General features: G+C 45.8%; 1 protein-coding gene across 17 annotated transcripts in view; it reads left to right on the forward strand.

The window, feature by feature from the left end:
- Nucleotides 1–23,970, forward strand: part of CD44 (CD44 molecule (IN blood group)) — an 87,788-nt gene that overhangs the window by 14,449 nt on the left and 49,369 nt on the right. For all 17 annotated transcript variants that reach the window (XM_007129546.1, XM_007129531.4, XM_007129536.4 and 14 more), the window contains exon 2: nt 21,299–21,464. In XM_007129546.1, coding sequence (XP_007129608.1) covers nt 21,299–21,464 — 166 coding nt within the window. The remainder of the gene's footprint in view (nt 1–21,298; nt 21,465–23,970) is intronic.

The raw sequence follows: 23,970 nt of genomic DNA on the forward strand, positions 1-23,970 counted from the left end.
AACAGGGAGTCCTCATCTGATCTAGAGCATCAAGGAAGACTTCTCAAGACTTTTCAGTGGATAGCAGTAACTATGTTTGCAGGATCGCCACAGTTCCTTGGGAGGCCTACTTGTTGGACTTCTCAACCCCACCAGCTCTCAGGACGGGGGGACAGTTTGGTGGGTGGGGTCAAAGCTCCTCATAGCAACTCTAGCCAAGGCAGCTCCTAGTCTAGCTGCCTCACACGTGGGTCATCTGAGTAAGAGAGCCAGAAAAGGAAGTTTTATTCCTCAAGATTCTGCAAGCAACCAGTTTATCCTACCTGCCTTGCAAAGGACAGTGGTGGGAAGAGAACCATGGGAGCCTCCAAGCTGACTCAAGCTTTTAGAAGCACATGTTGGGGGAGAAAAGGAGCCCAAACTCTGGGAAACAAAACGTGTCATTTTTCCATGGGAGAAAAATTCATAATTTACTTAGGAATCTTGAGCGTTAAGCCTCGGTTTAGGGTCAAATTTATTGGCCCATTTTATTGGAAGTTTCTTGGTCTTGTTTTAAGCACTTTGGTGGCTAGAGCTCGGGCCCAGGGTCTATTGATGTGTAGGTAAGGGGGAGGTTTGTAGGATGGCTTCCAGCAGCCATGCAGGCACATCTCCTGGATCCAGGCAGGAGGATCAGGCAAGAGCCCTGGGATTCAGATGTCCAACCATCTGACTACAAGGGCCTCGCTCTTTTATTTCCTTTGTTGGTGGTTAACTACTTGGAGATGACCAGAGTGGACTCTATCAGGAGAGTGAGATAGATGTGGTGAGAAAAAAACAAAAACAAAAACACAAAACATCACTTATTTATCAATTGGTAGAATATAGGCACCAGCAATCCAAGTGGTCAGTTATAAACAACTGTGTCTTATAAACAAGAACAGGTTCAAGTTTATCCCCCCCCCACCCCAACCAGTGATGATGATAACATCCTTTCCCTTTTTTTTGTGGGGGGGGAGGGGTACGCGGGCCTCTCACCGCTGTGGCATCTCCCGTTTCGGAGCACAGGCTCCAGATGCACAGGCCCAGCGGCCATGGCTCACGGGCCCAGCCGCTCCGCGGCACGTGGGATCTTCCCGGACCGGGGCACGAATCCGTGTCCCCTGCATCGGCAGGCGGACTCTCGACCACTTCGCCACCAGGGAAGCCCACATCCTTTCCCTTTTATTCAGATGTGCTTTCTTGGGTTAGAGAGATAAGGGTGGAGTTATAGCTATCATGATTGAACATAAGCCACAACCCATCTATGCATCAATCCGTGATGTGTAGCCCCCCCATGTAATTGTTATCTGTCACATATTTCTTGGTATACCCACATCAGTTCATGTCAGCTGGGTATCTCTGTAAGTAACAGAATAATCAACCCTCATAAAACATTATCTCCCATAACAAGAAGTATGGAAGTAGGATGATTCCAGAAGCTCAACGTTGTTATCAAAGACCCGGTTTTCTTCCAACTTCCCACTCTGCCCCTTGTAGTGTCTTCCTTTAGTTTAGCCTCCTTCATGGTCCCAAATTGACTCCTACAGTTCCAGGCCTCCAATGGAAAAACAAAATCATTATCCAGCACCAGAAGAAGGATGCTTATTCATAAACATCTCTTCTAGAAAAATGGAGGAATGGCTTTTCTAGAAGTTCTTAATTGACTTCCCTTTGGAAGAATGAGGTCCCATTGCCTGGAATGCCCACGCTGAACCAATCGCTGGCAAGGAGAACTCTGACCACAGTGCTTGACTCAGACCAGTCATGATCTACCCAACTGAGCTAGGAGTTGGGGCCTCGCCTCCCCTGAAGCACAAGTTTGAGATTTGGAACAAAATCGGGTTGCAATTAGAAGAATTTTATTGCATTGGTAACAATGTCTGTTATAATGAGTAAGGCCCTAAAGGGAGTCTATGCAACTCGTAGAGCTGTGGTTTGAGATTCTATGTAGGCAAAAGAAAAAAGGCAAAGCTAAGTTCTTGTGTTTCTAAGCCACACCCTCAACCTTATGCTAAGAAGACACGCCTCACAGACGAAGTTCACATGGGCGACACACTGCAGTTTGAGGCTTAGATGATCTGGGTTTATACTCAGTCACAATAGCTATAACTTTATCCTTTTCTCTCTCCAAAAAATGCATATCAGGGAATAACCTTAAATCTGTTATAATTTACAAGAAACAGTCCATCTTTGCACACTTGAGCACTTTATTATTAAGAACTCATTATTGCAACCTATCTCAGCACTGCTGGAGCTACACTATGCCTAAGGACCACTAGTCTGTAGTGATCCATTTAAAAAGAATTACTGTGACCTTAGAAGAGCATCTCTTCCTGTAAATTATGAGATGATGACCCCCAAGGGAGAGAGCCTGCTTCCCTTTTCAAAAACTACACTCCTGGAGTGTTTTAATGTGTGTGAAGTGTTTTCAGCTCCATTATCGAATCCAGCCCTCATATTAACTTTGTGGTTAGCATTATTACACTCCTGTAGAGGAGGGAAGTTTAATGACTTTCCCAGGGTCATAGAGCTAATTCGTACAGATTCAGGATTTGAACCCTAGCTGTCCACCCACAGAGTTGATATCCATGTCACCACACTATGTTGGCTCCCAATGGATCTGACTTGCTTTCAGGGAGTCTAGAATTGACTATTGAATTTTATATTAATGATTGCCCTTTCATAAGCAGGAAAACTCCTTCCTAAAACTCCTTTCTTTGAGTCCAAAGTTCAAGGGCCCAACATCTTAACATTTTAATAAGCCCAAAGATGGACAGGTGGGTTTTCTGGGCCAGTCCCCTGCCTCCATATGCAGTTAGCTCATGAATCTAACAGCACGGAGGGAAACTTAGGATTTAAAATTTTTTTTTTTCCATTCCTTTTTATCACTTAAATATCAGTAAAGGATTTATAAGGACTGAATCCAGGGAAGAGAAAGCCAGGGGATGTTTCACGTGGACCTCAAGAGTGTGATTTTTTCTTACATGGGAAGGGGGCCTCTCCTTCTCAACATGTAATGATGAAAGAGCTTGAGGAAATGGATTCTATCAAACTGAAACGATTTATGCTTTACTTGGAGGGTGAATTTCCTGACTGTGAGGCCCGCTGAGCCTGGTCTGTTAGTTCTCAGTCCATCCTTCAGTTCTCAGCTGAAATGGCGTTGCCTTGGGGAGGCATCTCTTGGGGACAGCCAAGGCCTTGGGGAGGCAAGGCTTCCCTTTAGACTAAGTGCTCAGCACCTTGCACTTCTGTTCCAACGTTTATTGTGCTGTGTCGTTGACTTGTTGAGTGTCTGTCTTCTCCCCTGGACCAGAATCTCCTTGGGGACGGTGACCTTGCCGACCTTTTTCAGTGCCCTGGTCCCAGTGTCTAGCACAGTACCCATGGGGACACTGAATGAAACCTTGTTGAATGAATAAACTTGGGATTGGTCTCTTTCCTGAAGGCCTGTGTCCACTTTAATGTTTGGTTGGATTTGTGGCATTGTGGCTTACCATGGTGGATTCAGGCCGTGATGTCCAAATTCAATTAAAAAAAACAACTTTACATGTGTGTGTATATCCATGTATCTTTCATCTATCTGTCTATCATCTATCTATCTATCTATCTATCTATCTATCTGATGTCCAAATTCAATTAAAAAAAACAACTTTACATGTGTGTGTATATCCATGTATCTTTCATCTATCTGTCTATCATCTATCTATCATCTATCTATCTATATCTGTCTATTGGAAAAAGAGACAAGTGCTTAAAAAGCAAATGAGGGTCAGCAAGCAGACCACATCTCTTCTCCTCCCTTTATGGCCATGCACCACCCCAACTTCCATTCCTCTTCCTTGGCTGGCATCACCTAAGAAACAGTCTCTTCCATGGTTTCCTGCAAAGGTACCAAACAGAGGCTGAATATGTGCAATATTTCATGGATGTGAAAGACAAGAAGGAAACGTGTTCCGCTGAGGCCTAGAAGAGATGGGGCAAGGTTTGGGAAGGCAAGCCTTGGATATTCTAGACTCTTCTTCTTGGGAGCAGAGGGAGGGGCTCCCTGTGGCTCGCTTCTGGAACATGTTTGGGGCAGCTCTCTTTCCTTTCAAATAAGTATCATCAGATAATCTCCAGCCTTTCTTAAGGACTGTTTCTCAGGGTGGAGGAAAGGTACCCTATTATCTGTTTGAGCTTCCTGTTCTTTGTATTGTTTGGAAGGCTAAAGTCAGCAGCTACTTCTGTATTCTGCCTTGTTTGCATAGTTAACACCTTTGGAAAACGCATCCAGTTTCTTCTCCAAATGAGCTTCCCAGACCCCCTGGAAGACATTTAGAAATAGGCCACCAGGGAATAGTGTCTGTCAAAGTCAGGTTTTCTGCCTTCCTCTAAAGGCTAGATTAGAGAGTGTTTACTCATCATCCTACATAGTTTAGCCTCTGGGCTAAGTACAGGGGTCAGGGATGCATGAGGGGGATCGGAAGTCTGGTATCTCAGGCTCTCAGCAAGCAGTCTGGGTCCCGGAGTTAAATCTGGGTTCGAGTCCTGCCCCTCATCAGTTATGTGGCCTTAAGCAATTGACTTAACACTCTGAGCCTCAATTTCCTCATCTTTAACATAGAGTAATGATACCTATGTGCAGGGTTGTGTAAGGACTAACTGTGATCGTGTGTGGGATGACTCACAGGGAGCAAGTATCCTCAGTAATCATCGAGATCACCATAATTATTAGACCTGGGACCTCTCCCTTCCCCATTCAGCCCAAACTCTGTTCCTGCTGCACTTGAGAAATGCTCCCAGCTGCCTTTGGAAGATTTTCATTCCATTTCTGGGCAGAACATTAGCCAATAAGATCTCATTTAATTTGGGGGGAGGGCACACCGAAGTGCTGGCACCCACGTGCTTACTGGCACAAGTGTTGCCAGGCAGATAAGGCAGCATAGGATGTTCCGGGAAGCTTGGCTATTGCAGAAGCTGGTGGAAGCGAGTGGGGAAACACACTCCAGGTCCTGCCTTTACTTGCACAATGACAGGCAGTCTCCTGGGCTGCTTGTCTCAGCAGGATCTGCCTCTTCCTGCCTTCGGTGCTGGCAGTTGGCAGTGAGGCTGGAGGAGGAGATGGTATTTTCCTCCCTCTTGGGTAGAAGTATTTCTTTACAGTACTCTTCCCTGGTCTCAGAGTATAGAAAGACCCTTAGGGGCAATTTAATGCAGTAACTTTCTTCTCATTCTGGAAATTTTGAGGTTTCCCAAAGCCCACATCCTCCCCAGAAGCCCGGGCTTAGAATTTCCTGGTTGTGGAGGTGCGGAGGGGACCAGCTTTTGAGTACATGAAGTGCCCACCCATCAATCATTGGGGTGTTCAATCCTCTTATCTCCCCAAATACCTTTAATTGCCTTTAACTGCTCAGTTCTTTTCACCTCTAAAGAAAGGAACATCTGGCCTCTCCCAGCCACACCTCAGAAGTGGCTAAAACTTTTGCACCTTTTAATAAGAGTGTTTGCCTTTGTGTCAGGTTCTGATTTTGCTTTTAATTTCATAGGAGTGTGGTTGCAGACTGTTGTGTGGGCTGAAACAGAAGATTATCAAAACACAGATGATTGTTCGTGGTGTAAATACATTATAAATTAGAACCGAGGGGTCCCCCTGGTATCTGCGAGAACTGTGGCTGGTTGTCCAGGGTTTTATCTTCCCGTGGGAGAAGGAAAATTAAGCACCTATTATGAACCAGATGCAACGCTGGTGTTTCCCTTGAGTTTATTATCTAACTCCCATAAACCTCTCTTTGCGGTACGCAGCAAATATCAAATATCCACTGAATAAATAAATGACTGAATTTCCTTAGAGTCATTTTACAGGCTGAGAAACTGAGGCTCGTAAAGATGAAGTAACTTGTCCAAGAAGGCTCTGCTCTCATGTGGTGGGGCTGGAATTCAATCCTCTCCCTCACATCACACCAGCGTTCCATTCAGCTTTATGGGGCCCATCCTGTCCTTCCATCTCCAGAACTGGAGGCCTTGAAAATTCAAGGCATCTCCTTTTCCTGAGAATCTGGATTTTTCTGGCTCCTTGAAAATGAAGGACCTTGAAACAATTTAGTACTACCGAGAGTTATCTTCGGGAAAACAGGTGAAGGGAACTTCCCTCTTTGCTCTTCCCGTTGGCATTGGGACCTCCGAGACCACCAAAGATCAGGGAGCCAATTGGGGGTGGGCGTCTCGACTTCCAGTTGTGCAGGTGGGAGCTGCTGAGAAGCACCTCACTTGAGGATTGTCTCACAACTGAAGAATGGTTTGAATTGGCCCGTGATGCTGAAATTCACTGCAGGGAGCGCTGGGGCTGTTTGTGGTAATTTAGGAGTAGTCTCTCTAAGGAGATCAGCCATCCTGCTGTGCTTCCCTTAATTGAAACCATTCTCTCCCTCCCGCTTGGATGGGGCAGGTTGTAGTCTCTGTGTGCTGGAAGGCATTTAGTTGTCATTGGAGAGAAGGATGCTGGTAACACTCTTGTCTATTGTTTCTTTTTGCTGGCCACTCCAGCCTGCTTGACGCATCCATCACACCACCACTGCCTTGATTCCAGAGGGATATGCCACAACCCTGCAGGCAAGAGGGAGCCACTCGGGTTCCTGGAGTGTTTATAGAACAAGTTTAAAAGAAACATAGACTTCTAGAGGCAGAGCATTAGGTTGGCCAGGGACCTAGAGACCACCAAAGCCAACTTCTTCCTGCTCTGATAAAGAAACTGAAGCCGTACTGCTAAGTACTGACAGCTTATCACTAAGAAGTCCAACTCTAGATCCCACGTCACTGGACTCTAATGCGTTTCCCACAAAACTAAAGAGACATCTATTGGGCACCGTACGATGTGTCAGACATCGTGGATATAAGGATGAACAAGGCATAATCCCAGTGGAACCCATTTTGATTATGTGGGTTAGTATCACTTGAGGCATACTTCTTCCTAGAATAATGTTTTATAGATAGTGTCAGTCTATCCATCTGTCTATCCATCCACCTGTTCATCTATCTCTTTCTTTCTTCCTTCCTCTCTTTCTTATTTTTTTTCTTCCTTCCTTCCTTCCTTCCTATCTACCTACCTATCTATCATCTATCTACCTATCTATCTATCACGTGCATTATATAGAGTAGGAGCTCATGTATTGTATAATTAGGCTTCTGGCTCCTAACTGGAGGTCTTGAGTGGCTATTACCAGTGATACAGTGAATGGCTGACCAGTTAATCAAGAATTGTCAGAGTGGGAGGCTCTTTATGATTAAGTAGACTTACATACACTTAATCTTTGAGATGATTGCCTAATATTGATCAAGTCCCAGCCACTTTGCTAAGCGTCAGGTACTTTGCTACGTGTTTCAGGTGCATTTCCCCACTGACACCTTAAAAGCACCCCATGAGGTAGGTATTGCCTTCACTTTACTAATGAAGAAACGGAGGCTGAAAGGTTAAGAAAAACATGGTGTGCCCAACATTCCACAGGAGCCCAAGCTGGGGCTTGGACCCAAGTCTTTCTGATATGAAAGACTATGACCTTGGCCGCTGTGCCACCTTACAATAGCATAGGGGTAATTGCTCTGTCACCTTAGTAACTATAAACTAAGGGAGGCTGAAGATGCCAGGAGATCCTTGCAAGCCTTCAGAGGGATGGTGACTGGACACATCACAGTTGCACTCTGACGGGCTGCTCTGTCATGCTGTTTGATTTGCCTCCTTGAAGTTCAGGCCAAGACCCAGAAGGGGCAGACAGAGCCATCTTCCATCAACTCTGTACCCAGCTTATGACTCAAATGGAACTCTTATCCCCCAAGCCGGGTCGTTCGGTTGCCATAGCCTTTGCCTTCCAAGTCTCCCTTATTTACCCTACTAAGTCCCCATGCTAAGGACATCTCGTTATGGACCCTGGAAGGCAATGAATTCCAAATCTGATTTAATCTCTGTGTGTGTGTGTGTGTGTGTGTGTAGGTATTTCCTTCCGCCATGTAGCTGATCTCACCAAAAGCCCCATAATAAATAGGGAAAATATGCCCATAAGTTCATAGAAGAGTGTGCCTCAGACCACACAGACCGCCCGAAAAGGCAGCCTGTTCCCCTTTTATTTTTGTGTTGCACTATCCCTCCTGAAACTGCCTTATATTTATATGCTAATCGTTTCCCTGTATACCGTCTGTTTCCCCACACTAGAGCATAAGCTCTTTCAGGGCAGGGACCTCGTATGTCTCCTCAGCACCCAGGTTCATATCTGGTACATAACACTCACATCTTCTAGAGGGTGCTTTGAGCGGATGCCTTGCGCCATGCCCTAAGAAGACAAATTTGGGAGGCACAGATTTCATAGGAGGAGGCCCTGCCCTGTTGTGCCTATCCTGTTGCTTCTAGAATGCCTCTCAAGTGTCTGGGCTGAAAGTAGCTTAGGCCTTCACCCAGGTGTGGTCTCTTGTCATGTTCGATGGCTATTTAGGTGAAGGAAAATCAAGATCTTATTTTCTTTGACAACTTCACAGAAGGATCATTTGTAGCTTCCTCCATTTCCAAGCCTCCTGGCTTTTTGCGTGAGCCATGTTCCTTAAAGCAGGAAGTTATGCTTGGCCCACTCCGGCTACACATGAAATGGTAAAGGTTTTGGTCCAAACCCTGTGGCTTGAGTCAGATTTAAAAGCTTGTCAGAAATGTGTTCTCTGGAGCCTGGCATTTGCAACTGGCATCAGTGGTTACAGATGAGATTTCAGAGATTGAAAGCTCAGGAAGAGGTGTGAATTACAAGCTCTTAGCTCACAGGGCAATTGGAACTGTACTGATCCTGGAAATCTTTTGGCCCAGATTTTTAAAAAATATCCCCTCAATCCAGCCTCTCCCTATATAGGGTTTCTGCTTTGAAACATTTGTATTACTCTTAAAAGCATCTGGAGAATAAATAAGGGTAGGGTTCTTGGACTGGGAAGGGGTCTGTTACTCACATGAGCGCTCACACCCCTCTTCACTTTAGCAACTGATGGAGAGAGAGAGAGAGAGTCTATGAGCAAAGAGAGCAATTGAGTCATTAAAATACGACCTGATGATTTCTGAGCCCTCCTAATTCGGAATCAGTGAAAATCTAGAACTCTCCTTGGTCACTTATAATACTTGTTGTTGTAAACAAATGCTTTTGCAGCTACATCACTTCACTGCTGATGGATTTGAAGAGGAAAGGGGTGACCTAAAGGCATGGTTCTTGTTCTATCTCAATCCACGTGAAGGTCAGGATTGGTAGCAGGTAAATTGTAAGTACAGGGCTACTGGCAACCAGGTGCCAAGGCTTATGAATGACTTTCTTCTCTTATAAACTGCAGCAAACTCATGGCTATTCCTAGAAGACTTTGCATGCTCACTCACTTGCATCTGGGTAAGATTTTTTGAGTGACAGGGAAAGAGGCCACTAGGGATGGCAAGGTACCTGGTGCCCATTAGAGTGTGACTGACATGGTCCCTCCTGTGAATCTGAAGTGGTGCCATGGGGGAAAGAGGATAAAAACCATCAATCTAAGGGGTGTCTGAACTAGGTACCATCTGTCATGGAAAGAGTAGAGGTAGCGAGTTACTATCGAAGCCAGGCGGAAATCCAAGCCATTCCTCAACCTTTTCCTCTCACTGTGATCCTGAGACAGTCACCCCTGCCTAGGGCACAGGGCTCTTAAGTGCCAGTGCAGGACTCATTTCTCTTTGAAAGTGTCCCCATCTCCTTGGGTCTGTTAGTTACCCCTTGGAGGAGACAGCAGTCACCATCCACCAACTCTGTTGGCATGACACTAGCAAATACAAATCCGGTAGATGGTCAAACTATCTGGCAAGAGGCATTCTCCTGCAATTCACCTGGGATCTCCTGAAATTAAGTGCTGAGAGAGGCATTCGTGTGGCGTTTAAGAGAGAGGGGCCAGGCTGCCTGATCCCCTAACGGTGCAAACTTGGACAAGTTCCTGTCTTTTTTTTTTGACATTATAATAAGAGTCTTTATTCCAAGTACTAAAATTCAGAAATAAGGAAAACAAGTAAAATGCCAACAATTACATATTTATGACATAGTTAAAATAACTTATAAAGGCAACTTACATTTAATTATATAAATAAATGAATAGGAAAAGAACAAGTTTCTTAACCTCTCTAAACTGCAGTTTTCTTATCTGTAATAAGGTCTGATGTCGATAATAGTCCTTATCTCATACATTTATTGTGGGGATTAAATGAGATAATCAGTGTGAAGCACTTAGCACACAGTAGGTGCTCCATCCATGGTAATATTTCTGGGGAGCCCAGCCACGGGCTCAGCAGTAGGACCTGTCCCAACCACACCCCACAGGGTCCTTTCATTTCTAGCCCCCAGTGTGAGAATCTGTGTGCCCCAAGCAGAGGGGGGTGGCTTTGGTAAACATCTGGGCTAACTCACGTCGGAGACCAGATATCATCCCAGCGTTTGATTCATGGCCCTGCCACTTTCACAGCAAATGTTGAGTCAGTTGTGCTCTGAGCCTCACTTGTTTCATCTGCAAAATGGGATTGATGATTTGACCTCTCAAAGCTGCTCTGGAGATCACACGGTACGACACCTGTTACCACACCTAGACTAATGTCTGACACAATAGCAGCTCCATAAATTCCAGAATCTTGTCTTTATCCCTTGAAAGGATGCTAAAAGAGATAGGGAAGAGTAAATCAAATCCGAGTTGGAGATACCCTGGACTGTGTGGTGATGCTGGACTCTGTGGGAGTTGGTGGTGGCTTTTTGGTCCCCTCCACCTGGATGGCTCTACCTTGAAGGACAACAGCCTTACCTCAGTTTCTGGATCTATAAATCCTCTCGTGTCCGCTGCTCTCCAGCCCCCATCCCTGTAGGTTAGGATTGGAAAAGCAGACTTTGCTATCTCCTCTCCACCGGGTGAGCCAGGGACAGCCTTGAAGGGGAACTTTACATTGCAAGGTATTTTTATTCTTGAGACTGACAGGAAAAAAAAAAAAAAAACATGCTAAGCCTGTATTACTTGTAAAGCATTTTTATACAATGCATTTCATTTGGGCTGCAGCCTTTGAGCTGCAGAGCCCTGTACTAATTACTTAGCGCTCTGACCCTCTGCTTCCACAGCTGTCACATGGGGCAACTAAACATCTTAGGATGCTTTGGAGCCCCTGGCACATCGCAAGCCCTTGCCAAGGGGTGGTTATCATTGTTATGACTGGCCCCTCCTGCGGTGGTTTCCAGAGTGTTCCACGCAGCCTCCTAAAGCCTTGTGGAGGGTGTCAGGACCATTGGTGGGGTGGGGTGGGGTGGAGGCTGGGCAAGAATGGGTAGCTGGAGGATCGAGGCTCTGGGGTCTGCCCCTCCACCCTCACTCCTACTCCCACGGGGGCAGCTCTGCTTTCCCCTATCCTAAATATTGTGGTTCTGCCTAAGACATCATTGGGACGGGGAGGGGAAGAAAAGTATGAAAACCACTGCTCTTCTGTCTGAGTGCTGCCACTTTTCCCCTTTGCTTGCTGACACCCAAGACAGAAAGGGCAGCACCACGGGTAATGGGGAAACTCAGAAGACCTTGAAAATCTGAGTTGAGATCTGGGTTTTATTCAAACTCTGTAAGACTTTGGAATCTCTGAATCTCTTGCTCCTTTGTTTCTTCATCTGTAAAATGGGGCCATAGTACCTACCTGACGGGCCTCATGGGGCCGCTTTTGGATGTGGAAATGCTTCATAATTGGAGATGGAAAGTTCCCCCATGGCAATATTACTGACGCTTGCTTGTACTTTGATCCACCTGTTCTGCTGGGGTTGGAGCCCATATATGTCTTAATGAATACTAGATTTTGGGGAAGCTTTCTGAGATGTTCATACTGTCCCAGGTGTGCATATAACTCCTCCCCGCTTTATCCCACTAGCTTCAAGCATTTCCTAACTTCTTGCTTCGTCCTGGGAGGCAGGAAGGCTAGGTGTGAACCAGAGATCTAGAGTGACTTATTCAACGTCACACAGCTTATAATGAACAGGAGTTAGGCTAGAACCGTTTGTCCTTCTCCCAGATGGCGGCCCATGGCTCATCAGCGTGTCATTGACTCGCTGACCACCGCAAAATGCAGCTATTACTTGTGAATGACAATCTCAGCCCACCTCAACTCTCATGACATACTTCCCTCAGATTAAAATCAGCCAGTTCCTCAAAGATCCGGCCACAGACCTGAGCCAAAGCTGTACCTGAACTAGGTGTTATAACTGAAATTAGCTCCCCTCCAAAAAATCTAACTATGAAACAAAGTAGGACCTCTTTTTTTTCTACTTGCAACAGGAAAAACCCCATGTGGGCCCCTGAGATGCTTTTTCATTTCATTTACCACATCCTGGGTTTGTGCTAGCCAGTCTGCTAAACAGATATGGTCCAAAAAAGAAGAAAACAAGGTCTCAGGCCCAAAGCCAAACATTTCCTGGTCACCATGGCAACACGCAGGGGTACACACTCTGGTTTCTCTCCCTCAGCTGTCTTCCCGGAGACTCGCTCACCAAAGACCAATGGCCTCACAGAGTTGGGTACTGAGGTAACAGTTCTGGGACACACTCTCCTTTGCCAGAAAGACTGTTGGATCCAGGATCGGGAATGGGGGCCTAACCAGACCTTCCCACCCTCTCCCCTCCTCCAGTTCCCATTACCCCACCAGGAGGCAGACTCCTTACAAACAATCCAAGAGCTTCATTGGATTGGTTCTTCGGAGGCCTAGACTGAAGGGCCAGGGTAGTGGCTGAGAGAACCCTTGGACTCTTCTCTGACGGAGTGGATGTGATGGGCCCTTGTTGGCTGCCATGACAGGCTCCTTGGACAAAAAGGCTGAGAGGTCAGGGGATATAGCCAGCACCAAGAAGTTGGGGTGCATTTCCCTTCTAAGTGCCAAGGGATGAAGAGCTCAGTTGAAAACCACCCAGGACACATTCTGGAGGAAATTCTCTGGATATGATGGTGTATGACTATTTTCTCTGCTCATTAAACCCTCACCCGCCTCCAGGGCAATTCGGGGAGCGACTGAGTCCTTCAAGATTTATGGTCTGCCCGGGGCAGCCAAAGGCGATTCAGCCACTGAGTGTGATTTTGGCCTCGTTCAGAATGGGATGCTGAACAATAGACCCTTTCACCAGGCGATCATCACGTGGGCATGAGGGGATGGGGGCGAGAGATGTGGGGCAGCAGGAAGGCTGCCAGCCTTCTGGACTGGCAGGCCTGGGTGGCAGCAGGGGCTATAATAGCTAGGAAGACTCCCAGATGGAAACTTCTGGGCTTTGAAGACATCAAACAATCACAGTGAAGAAGAGAATGGCTTCTTCATGTCCCATTAAGACAGTGGACCGTGGCTTTATTGGAACGGCTTGCTCTGGCCTCTTATAAAAGCCGTTCAGTAGTCAGAAAACTGGACTGGGGGTCAGGAATCTAGCAATTATGGACCCCGGAGGTCCTGCTTTTCTCACAACTGGCTGGGGGACCACGCTCAGTCATTGTGGATTTTTGTTTTCTCTTGCGTCTCAAGAGAATTTCTGATGCTCGCTGGCTATTGTTCCTCCTCGCTTTAAACGCAGATGATCCAATTAGCAAGAATGCTTTAAAAAACAATTGGCCTTATCTATCTCTCCCTAGTTCTGATGAGGATCAGTTCGGGTAGATTTGTGATGTTGCATAATCTTTTTCAGACATGAGCTCAGCAAATCAGAGGACAGAAAGGGAATCCCGGCTGCTTCATGATAAACACTATAAAGATGAAAAATGTGGCGAGCTCGCCGGTGCTTTTGGCCACCTCTGCCCAGGAGGCCTGCATGTGACTGACTCCAGGAGCTCGATGGAGTCGGATGCAGTGAGCCTGGAGTGCCATGCTCCAGCTAGAAGGGCCTGGTCTGTTGAGGTTTGGGGGCTGGGCAACAGACATCTCAAAATGTCACAAGGACAGCCTGTGGTCCGGCATCCCAGCCCTGGGCCAACCTCTCTTCATTCTGTTCTGCCTGGCCTTGGCCAGAGCCCTCAGGCTGTAAAGGACAGAAGAGGCCTGAGGCTGCAGCTGGGGTGGGGGGTGGGGGGGTCTCTGATCCCCAGGGGGATCTCGGGAAGAGCACGGGTAGAATGAGAGAGAGGAAGCCAGACCTCTGTCGGGGAAAGCCAGCGACACAGAGACCTCGGATTCTTTGCCTTGGGGAGAGGGTGGAAGTTCCATTAGTGCAGGTTTTCCCATCTAAGTTTTCCCAAGCTCTTGAGCAAAGGGCCCTGCCCTGTTAAGCCTTTGGTCCAGAATCAAGAGACCTGTGATCTTAAAATAGTATTTGAGCTTATTAATATTTAATAATATTTAATAAGCTCAAATTCCTCTCTGCAGAGTTCTCTTTTAACGCTCACCTCTCTGCACTTTAAAAACCACACGGAGAAGAGGGTTTCCTGTAGTTTAGCATCTGTCCCACCCACAAGGTGTCACTTAACACTGCAGTACGACCAGCTGGACTGCACATTCTGAAACCAGGTCCACTAGCCCCTAGCTCAGGTCATTCATGTCTTCTCAAAGAATCAGTTACCTCCTGCATCAAATGGGGATAACAGAAGTGCCTACCACATACCACTGTTGTGAGAATTAAATGAATTTTTAGCTGTAAAATGTTGGAAACCTCATACGGGCCTGATTAGGCGCTAGGTGAATGTTTGCAGTTGTCCTCATGGCCGTGGGAATTGCACAAGTCATTGGGTCTCAGGAACTGGCCTTATCCCCATCTTCAAGAAAACCAACTTCCCCAGACACGTAGCTACTCTGGGACCAAATCAGAAAAGAATCTAATTCTGCCTCATCCTTCCTGAGGAGATGACAAAAGGAGCCAGGCACATCTAGGTGGTGCCTGTTGGAAAATACATTAATTCATGTTGGACCGTCTGGAGAAGTCTGGTTCAGAGAATTGAGAGTCTCTGGGCACAGCGTGATGGTAGATCATCTCCTGTGGTCTTCACATGGGACGCACTGTGTCTGTCATTCCTGTGTCAGGAGATCCGGCCTCAGAAGGGGCCCTATGACAGGATGTGAAAAGGCTGTGCTCGTCTCTGAGATGACAGCGGCAAAGTCCAGGCAGACAACGCCAGCTGCAAAGCTGAAAGTTGGTCTCTGAAACATTTGCTTTCAGGGAAAACGGCGGAGGTTCTCAGAAGCAAATGCTCCGGTTTAAAAACATTTAAACATTTGAAGTGTCCACTAGGGAATTCTCAACCAGGCCCAGCTGGTGATTCTTTTAGACGTGACGTGGGGAGTGGACCCGAGGCGTGTTCTGTTTGCGTCCTACACGTCTGCTTGTCCTGTGTGTGGGGGAGAATATTCATTCATTCATTCATTCATTTGTTCCACATGTGCCTCCTCTGTGTGGCGCTGCACAGGGTCCTGGGGACACATGCTGAAGGAGAGACGCAGTCCCTGCTGTCATGAAGCCCACAAGGAAGTCCCAAAATTCCAGAATCCTGGAATTTCTAATTACTGAAGAGACCTTAAAGATAATAATTTCTTGTAATTCTTTACCTGTTTCTGTCATTGAGGATATCATTGAGGAGCTAATGGAAACTGAGGGATGCTGTCTCCAGCCAGACACCGACACACACACACGCGTGCACACAAGCATGTAGACACGTATATTCGTACACACACAGTCTTGCGTATAATTTCCCAGGTTTATAGACCCCTGAAGACCAACTTGTGGATTCCAGGTTGAACACGTCTTGTCACTCAGCACCATTGCTAGTCGGCTGTGTAATATCCCCACCCTCACTCACCTCTTAGGAAAATTTGGACACGTGCACGTAATGGTGAGTTGGGTAAAGATTACACAGTGCTGTACTCTCAGCAGACGCTGTGCTTTTCTATCACTCTCGAAGTGACTGGAGCGAACCAAGAAGCTATTCGTCTCAGGCCCAGGGCGATTTTACTAGAAAGATCTGTTTTCCTTGATGTGAGGCTTAGTGAAAAATATAGGTAAAATTAATGGTGCTGTGGGTCAGCTTTGGTTTATCCAAATAAGAATGAATTTACCCGGAACCCCACATAATTGGCAGCATAGCACCGAAGTTAGAACCCTGACTCTCCCACTTGGGTGACTTTAGATACACTGTTTAACATCTTTGTGCCTCAGTTTCCTCGTCTCTAAAGTGGGTTTGGCAATAGTGCCCACTCCATAGCACCTTTGTGAGAATTAATTTAGCTGAAGTAGATCAGCCACCTAATAAGTGTGCAATACTCATTGGCTCTGACTAAGTGCCAAACACCGTATCAAGTGTTTGACATATCTTGTCTCATTTCACAGTCCCGCAAACCCTGATGGTACTGTCATCCCATCACGGAGAAGGCTGAGTGTCAGACAGAGAGGGTAAGAAACTAACTAGCTGTGTCACCTGGAGTGAATGTCAGTGTCAGGATACGAACCCAGTTTGGGGTGGATCTCTTCTAAGTTGAACTACCAGCCTTCACTTGAGTTGGTGCCAGAGAGTTGGTTAAACAGTTCTCTTGCAGAGCTCCTTTTTTGTGGTCTTCCTGACAGGTTACTGATAGACCTCTTCCCGCGTGGGCAATGAGATCCTTGGGTGTTGGGCCGATGACCCCTCTGTCCTCCTGGCAACCCCATCATAACGGACACCCTCCAGAAAGGCTCCACCCTGAATCTAAAAATGGCCTCCAAACGTTAATATTGCCCATTGGGTCTCTTGGAGGGAGGAACTTGGAATCTTTCCTTTATTACATGATACAGGAGATTTATTGGAGACCAGAGGGCTTAACGGAACACATTCTTGATTCACGTCCAGTTGGACAGGCTTGTCTGAGAGATGCAATCAGCCATTTAATATTAGACTCTTGAGTCACGGCAGCTCCCGGATCACAGGGATCTCCGTTTCTCAGGAGAGATGCACAGATATCTCCGGAGTCCAGCCTCTCTACAGGGGTTTGCAGTGTGGCCAGCGCCGTTGCCATGGGCACGGGTGCCTGTCCAGTGGTCTGTGGTCCATGGCTACTCACGCCTCGGCCTTACCCTAACCTTACTTGAACCTTGGGGATATTCTCAGCTATACATGGGGGAGGTTGAGAGGGCAAAACAAGTTCTGTAAATCAGGGTGAGGAGTACAGTGTGCCCCGGTGGTTAAGCCTGTGGGCTCTCGGTGCCCAGACCGGCTGGGTTTGAATCCTGGCTCCATTATTACGAGCTCTGTGAACCTGGGCTCGTTTCTTCCCCTCTCTGTGCCTCAGTTTCTGTATCGGGAAAGGTGGGGATAATCGTATTACCTACTTCCTAGGGTTGTTTTACGGATAAAATGAGTTAATACTCGTCAAATGCTTAGAAGAGTGCCTGGCATATGCATAATAAATGCACAATATGTGTTAGCTGCTATTATTGCTGTTAGTATTATCAATACCCCTTGGGGTAGTCATTCCTGTTTGCCTAAGTGTTAAGAAAGCCTGTTGGAAAGTCTTCATAAATTATCAGGGCTTAACGGATACACAGCCCTGAAAGCTTGGTCCTTTTTAAGACACGAGGGACCCAGAGGGGAGGAACGGTGAATACTGTTGACCTGAAGTGAAGGTTTTGGCACCGTCTTTGGAATTCCCAGATGGCTGAATGCCATCAAGATTAGGAGTTGGACCTTTTCTATGTGTGAGATTAAGATAAACGTAAGCCGCGGAATTCTCACATTGCATAGAATTTCTTCATTCATTCAGCAGCCCTTTTCTGATACCTACTACACACGCTGTGTAAGCCTCGCATTTCTAGGAAGGCTGAAGCTTGATTTTATCTGTCCCTTCCTGTCTTGGCTGACCTCAAGCACACACATCACACATTCACTCCTCACATGCACACCTAGAAACACACTTACACATTCCTGTGTGTGTCTATCAAGTGATGTTGGCCGCCGCCGTGGAACTCAAGGGATTTTATTCACAAGTCTCAGTGTGAATCGGTTCCTTTTGCATTTGCATATTCTGTGTGCCAGGTGGCAAACTCTAATTTATTTTAATAAGACAGAAACTGCCATTCAGCTCCAAACCACCGTCCGTGCCTCAGACTTTATTTTTAACCTAGGAGTGACAGCAGCCACCTGCCACACGCTGATGGGCACAGTCTGCCTCTCCTGGCATCTGCTGCAGTGTCTTCTGTCTCCCTCACCTCCAAGAAACTGATTGGGAGGCTTTGCTTCTCTTTTGTAAGCTACACACGGAGGAGCCCCGGAAGGACGGTCACCCAGCGTGACAGTTTCCTTTGGCAAAGATTGGTCGACCGAGGCCAAAGCTGAAAATGTCAGTAAAAACAAACAGCATTTCAAAAGGGCCTTGTACATTCCCCCCTCTGTGCTCCCCTGGCCTCATCAGCCTAGTATTGTGTGAGTGGCTTCCAAAGAACACCACTCCAAAAAGGAATTAGTCTCCCCAAAACACGTTTTCTCCATTTCACCTAGTTCTAATGTTTTTTAAAAGCACCTCCGTGCTAATGATACAAAGAAAAGAGAATCACTTGATACTGGCTTATGTCTTTGCAAAGCTCTATTTTTTATTTCTTCTTTTACTATTTTCAGAGTCGAGAAAGGCTGTAGAGAAGTTTAACAGTTTTCTTATCATCTCGATTTGCATTCATCAGACTCTGTTTTCTAGTGTTTGGAAGCTGCTTGCTGCTCAGAGAGGAGAAAGCAGTTGTTGGCTGTACAATTCCATTAACACTGACCCTATCTTTGTCATTATGTAACAGTTGTTTAGGTGTATCTCTCCCCTCCAGAGTGAAAACTTGCTCTAATGATATGGAAGGATTCTTGGGCACATAGCAACATGGATTGGAGCATGGGTTTTGGCGTTAAACAGACCTGAGGTGGAATTCCAGCTCTGCCACTTAATGGCTGGGTGACTTTGCAAAGCCATTTCATTTTTCTGAGCTTCAGTTTCTTCACCTATAAATAATACATACATACATACATACAAGTCGCCTCTCAGGGTCTTTGGAAGGTGATGCCACACAGAACTCCAAAGTTGCTGGGTAACCAGGGATGCTGCAGTTGCAGGCTTCTCCGCCCTGGCTATCAGCTCAGAAATGTAAAACAAAGCAACTGGGATTCAGGAAGGCAACTAAAGGCTCTGGACAGCAATTCTCACTTCCTTGGACAGCTCACTTTTCTGAGCCTCAGTTTTCTCATTGATAAATAAGCAGAATCTTCCTGATGACCTGTGGACCCACCCGTGTGAGAGAGAGAGAGTCTGAGTTAAAGCCAATTCTGTCTGAATTGGGACTGACAGAGTGGTGTCTGGCATTGGCAGAGTCAATGTCTGACTGTCTCTGAAGCTCAAAGAAGTGCTCCTGCTTCACCAGGACTGCTTCAAGGACATAACCTTTCTGTGTTGGCGTTTACTCAAGTGCAAACTGGGCATCATACAGAAGAATATTGAGTTTTCAGTTAAGGGCTTTGAAGTCTTTTGAGATTGTTGCAGAGGCTCAGGGAACACCAGGTGATTTTTTTTTTTTCATCTCCTTATTGAGATTTCAGATTCATGTCTGCAAAATCACAGAAGTCCTAGGACTAAATCATTTTTAAACTGGTTGGTAGCAGTTAGGTTTCATTTTGGATGCACTGACTCTTGGGAGTAAAGAACAGGTCTTGGATCTATCTGTCAATATGTTCAAAGTGTGTTTTTGAAGAAATTCCAATGAGTTGTTCAATTATTCAACAAATATTTATGGAGCATCTGCTCTCTGTCAGCCACTGATGTGAGTGTTAGAGAAACAGCTGTAAACAGGCAAAAGGCCCTTGCTTTCTTGGAGTTTCCATCAAAGAAAGGGCAGACAGAAAAAAACAAATGCACAAATAAATAGACAAGTTGCTGTGAAGACACAAAGGCATAGTAAGTTGAGGGAGACGCTGAGGGGTGGATAAGAATGTTCAGGGAAGGACTCTAAGTTGAGGTGATTTCAAGTTGAAAAACAAAATGTGATGATCAGAGGACAGTACATTCTAGACAGAAATGGCCATCAACAGAGGAATGGATAAAAAGATGTGGTCTATCTATATACAATGTCTACTCAGCCATAAAAAAGAACAAAATTTTGCCATTTGCAGCAACATGGATGGACATAGAGGGCATTATGCTAAGTGAAGTAAGTCAGAGAAAGACAAATTCTGTATGCTATCACTTATATGTGGAACCTAAAAGATAAAACAAACTAGTGAATATAACAAAAAAGCAGACTCACAGATGTAGAGAACAAACTAGTGGTTAACAGTTGGGAGGGACCGGGGGACAATATAGGGGTAGGGAAGTAGGAGGTACAAACCACTGGGTGTAAGATAAGCTACAGGGATGTATTGTACAACACAGGGAATATAGCCAATATTTTGTAATAACTGTGAATGGACTGTAACCTTTAAAAATTGCATTAAAAAATTAAAAAAAAAACCTAAACATGTAAAATGCACTCATATCAATAAGTTAGGTCCGATATTGTTTTGTATCCCATCTAACCCATCTTGTTCTAACTCCCCCTTAGAACTGACTTCCACACATATACCCTATCAATATATTTTTTGCAAAATCTTAAAAAAAAAAAGAAATGGTAAAGTCAGACCTAAATGTTCTAAGGTGGGAAAGGGCTCAGAATGTCCAAAGAAACTGAAGGAAAGCTTTGTGCCTGGAACAGAGTGAGAGACTTAAAGGTTAGGAGCCAGGTCATGTGGGTCTTATCAGCCATAAGGACACTTATGCTGGGTGTGACTAGAAGTCACTGGTGGTTATCAGCTAGGGAGTCATACCAAGTGATTGTGGAAAAATACTCATTCAGTGGAAAAAAAGATTCCTGCACCTAAAATTGTATATTTAGTACCATTTAAACTAAGCAAGTATATACATAACACACACATTCAGAAAACAAACAGAAACAAGATATAGCAAAATGTTTAAAATGTTTGCAGTAGTTTTCTTAGAGGTGGACTTGCTTTTCCTTCATTACTTCCCTGAATTTTGTAAGTTTTCCCCAAGTTTGTGCTACTTTCCTAATCAGAAATAAATCACATGCTTTGTAAAAACTTTGTCGTGGAGCAGTCGGCGGAGAGAATGTAAATGTGATGCTACTTTCTGCCTCTTATCTCAGATAAGAGTGAAGTAGTGAAGTAGTGAAGCTTTGAAATGCTACAGTGAATGTTGAAGGCTCTGGCCAGTAGGGAAGATTATTTGTCTTTTTAATGAGGCTGCTCTAAAACAGACTTCTTATCCTTTCCAAATTATTGATGCAGAAGAATCTAACCTTTTCTTTTCGTCCCATAGATCTAAATATAACCTGCCGATACGCAGGTGTATTCCACGTGGAGAAGAATGGTCGCTACAGCATCTCGAAGACTGAGGCTGCTGACCTCTGCAAGGCCTTCAATTGTACACTGCCCACCATGGCCCAGATGGAGGCAGCCCTGCTCGTAGGGTTTGAGACCTGCAGGTAAGGGACCAGCCCCCACCTGCTGTGGGAAGGTAGGCTGCCTGGGTCCGAGGGGCGGGACTTAGACCCAGGAAGGCTCCTCCGTGACAGCTGAATGGCCGCTTGCCTGAAGAGTTGGCACCACCCATTAATCTGGCCAAGTCCATCTGGAACCAGTATGACCACTGAAATTGAGGGCCGGCTGAAGACACCTTTGTGAATCACAGAGGGAGGGGTTGCCTAGAGGAGGCCCTTAAGGGTCGTGTGTTGGAAGCCACTTGCCTGAGGTGCTTCCACAGCACGCCCTCCAGGCTTTGCAGAAGCGTGTGCAATATCATTGTCAGAACCACAAGAGAGAGGGAACCAAATGGTAGTGTTTAAAATAAGTCTGTGCCTGGTGGAGTCTTCACCCTGCAGACTTGGCTAAAGCAGGGTTTTCAAACAACTCTCTCTCTTTTGATTTTGTTTCTCTTCTCTGTCGCTCTGATTTGAGAGAAAAGGGCATGAAGATTATTGAGATGTATTGTTACAAGCGATGGGAAAGCAACGAGAGGGACCAACAGAGTCCCCCTGAGAGGCCTCCCACCAGACATCACAGTGCTCAGGGAGCTGTCCTCAGGCCCAGGATATCTGCTCCAGGATGTTCACAGCAGGCATGGCCCTTATTTTTCTGAATTTCTCATGGGCCTGTGGAAAGTGGTGCACATCAAGAGCGAGCAGTGGTGACCACCGTGGTGAAGTGTTTCGGTTTGGTTTGTTTTCTTTAGAAGAGCTCTGGGGAATCCGGACAACTACAGCTACCCCTCTGCACTTTTGCAATGTGATAGCGTTAGGTAACGTGGTTCCCTTTTCTCTTCAACGCGCAAACACGCAAACGCAGGCTGCTTTTTAAAAAGTCAAGCTGCAGAACTCTTTATGGAAACCATTAAATGTAAGTTAAATACATCTATCCCCTGTCCTTGGTTACAGAGTAAGGCACCCATAGTATGGGTGGGAACTGAGATACTTCTGCTGATGAGGAAAAAGAGCGTCTTCACAATTAAACTGATATGGTAGCCACCAGCCACAGATGGCTATTTACATTTAATTAAAATTAAATAAAATCAAAATTTTAGCTCTTCATTGGCTAAAGTTACGTTACTAGTTACGTTTCAACTGCTCGATTAGCCGCAAATGACTAGTGGCTACTTTCTCAGACAACGTGGATTATAGAACATTTCTGTTTTGCAGAAGTTCTAATGAGCAGCGCTGCTCTAAAACAAAGAGCAGCTGTGTGCAGGCATCTGTGTGTGTTCAGAGCAGGGTTTTGGGAGAATATAATAGGAGCAGATAGCTCTGGTAGCTTCTGAACCTGAGCTGTAGGCTGCAATGAAGGAAAGCTAATTAGCAGGTCCACTTATTCTATTCCTAAGGCTAATTGTTTAAATATGGCCCTGACTAAGCCAGTGGCCTAAGAAAGTGGATTTAGTAACTGAATTTTGATTGTGAAATGCAGACAAGGCAAACTTGCTAAATACAGAAAAGTTCTCATACGCTGAAAACAGGGGAAGTTCTTACTGTACCCACTGGCCAATCATCCAGCCCTTAGATGCTGGGTGACCCCAGCCCACCTGCCCATATCCCTCTCTTAATCCTCAGACTGCACCAGGGGTCGGTTATATGACCCCACTTTGCAGAGGAAGCAACTGAGGCTTAGTTGCAGCCCGCCCTGGGCCACATCACTTTCATGGGGAGGAGTTCAGATTCCAGACCAGCTTCTGAGGCCAGGGCAAGATTTAATGACCCCGCCCTCCCTAAGGACTGAGAGCAAAAGGGAGATGAAAGTCTGGTGCATGGATGGATTTGCTGAGTACTTCTTTCCTCCCTGGGAACAACAACCTACTCATGAAGTAGACACATATATAAATTTTATTATCACACATATGTAAATTTTAATATCTCCAACTTATAGACAGGACGACACATAAAACCAGCGGTCGACACGATGTGGTAAAAACTCAGGAATAATTTAAATTCTAGAATGTCGGTGTGATACAGCCTAGCAGAATGTGATGGGAATGGGGTGGGGAGGAGGCTCACCAAGGAGTGTTATTATTTTTAAAAAAAAAAGAAAAACTGTGCCAAAGACAGCTATCGTTCTACCCATAGCTGGTTTTAAGTGTTGCAAAACTTATTTCCATAATTTCACTCAGGTAGCTATGAATCAGATACCTGCCACAGGACAGATGCGAAAGTCTCACAGGTGACGGAAGAACCTTAGCATCTCCTCTCTTCTGTCTGCCCCGCCCTGATTAGTAGCAATTCGCAGATACATGGAAACTTACTAACATTTAACTGCGGCCACTCCCCCCACCAAGCTCAGGAGTCTTTGGAGAAACCAGTCTGGCCATTCAGATGAGGAATTAGTCATGGCAGCTTTTGCAGCTTAGACATAATGAGTTCGATGTGCTTAGAAATGTCAGACTCGGGCTTCCCTGGTGGCGCAGTGGTTGGGAGTCCGCCTGCCGATGCGGGGGACGCGGGTTCG

This window comes from Physeter macrocephalus, chromosome 16, assembly GCF_002837175.3.
Source record: "Physeter macrocephalus isolate SW-GA chromosome 16, ASM283717v5, whole genome shotgun sequence".
Classification (NCBI taxonomy): Eukaryota; Metazoa; Chordata; class Mammalia; order Artiodactyla; family Physeteridae; genus Physeter; species Physeter macrocephalus.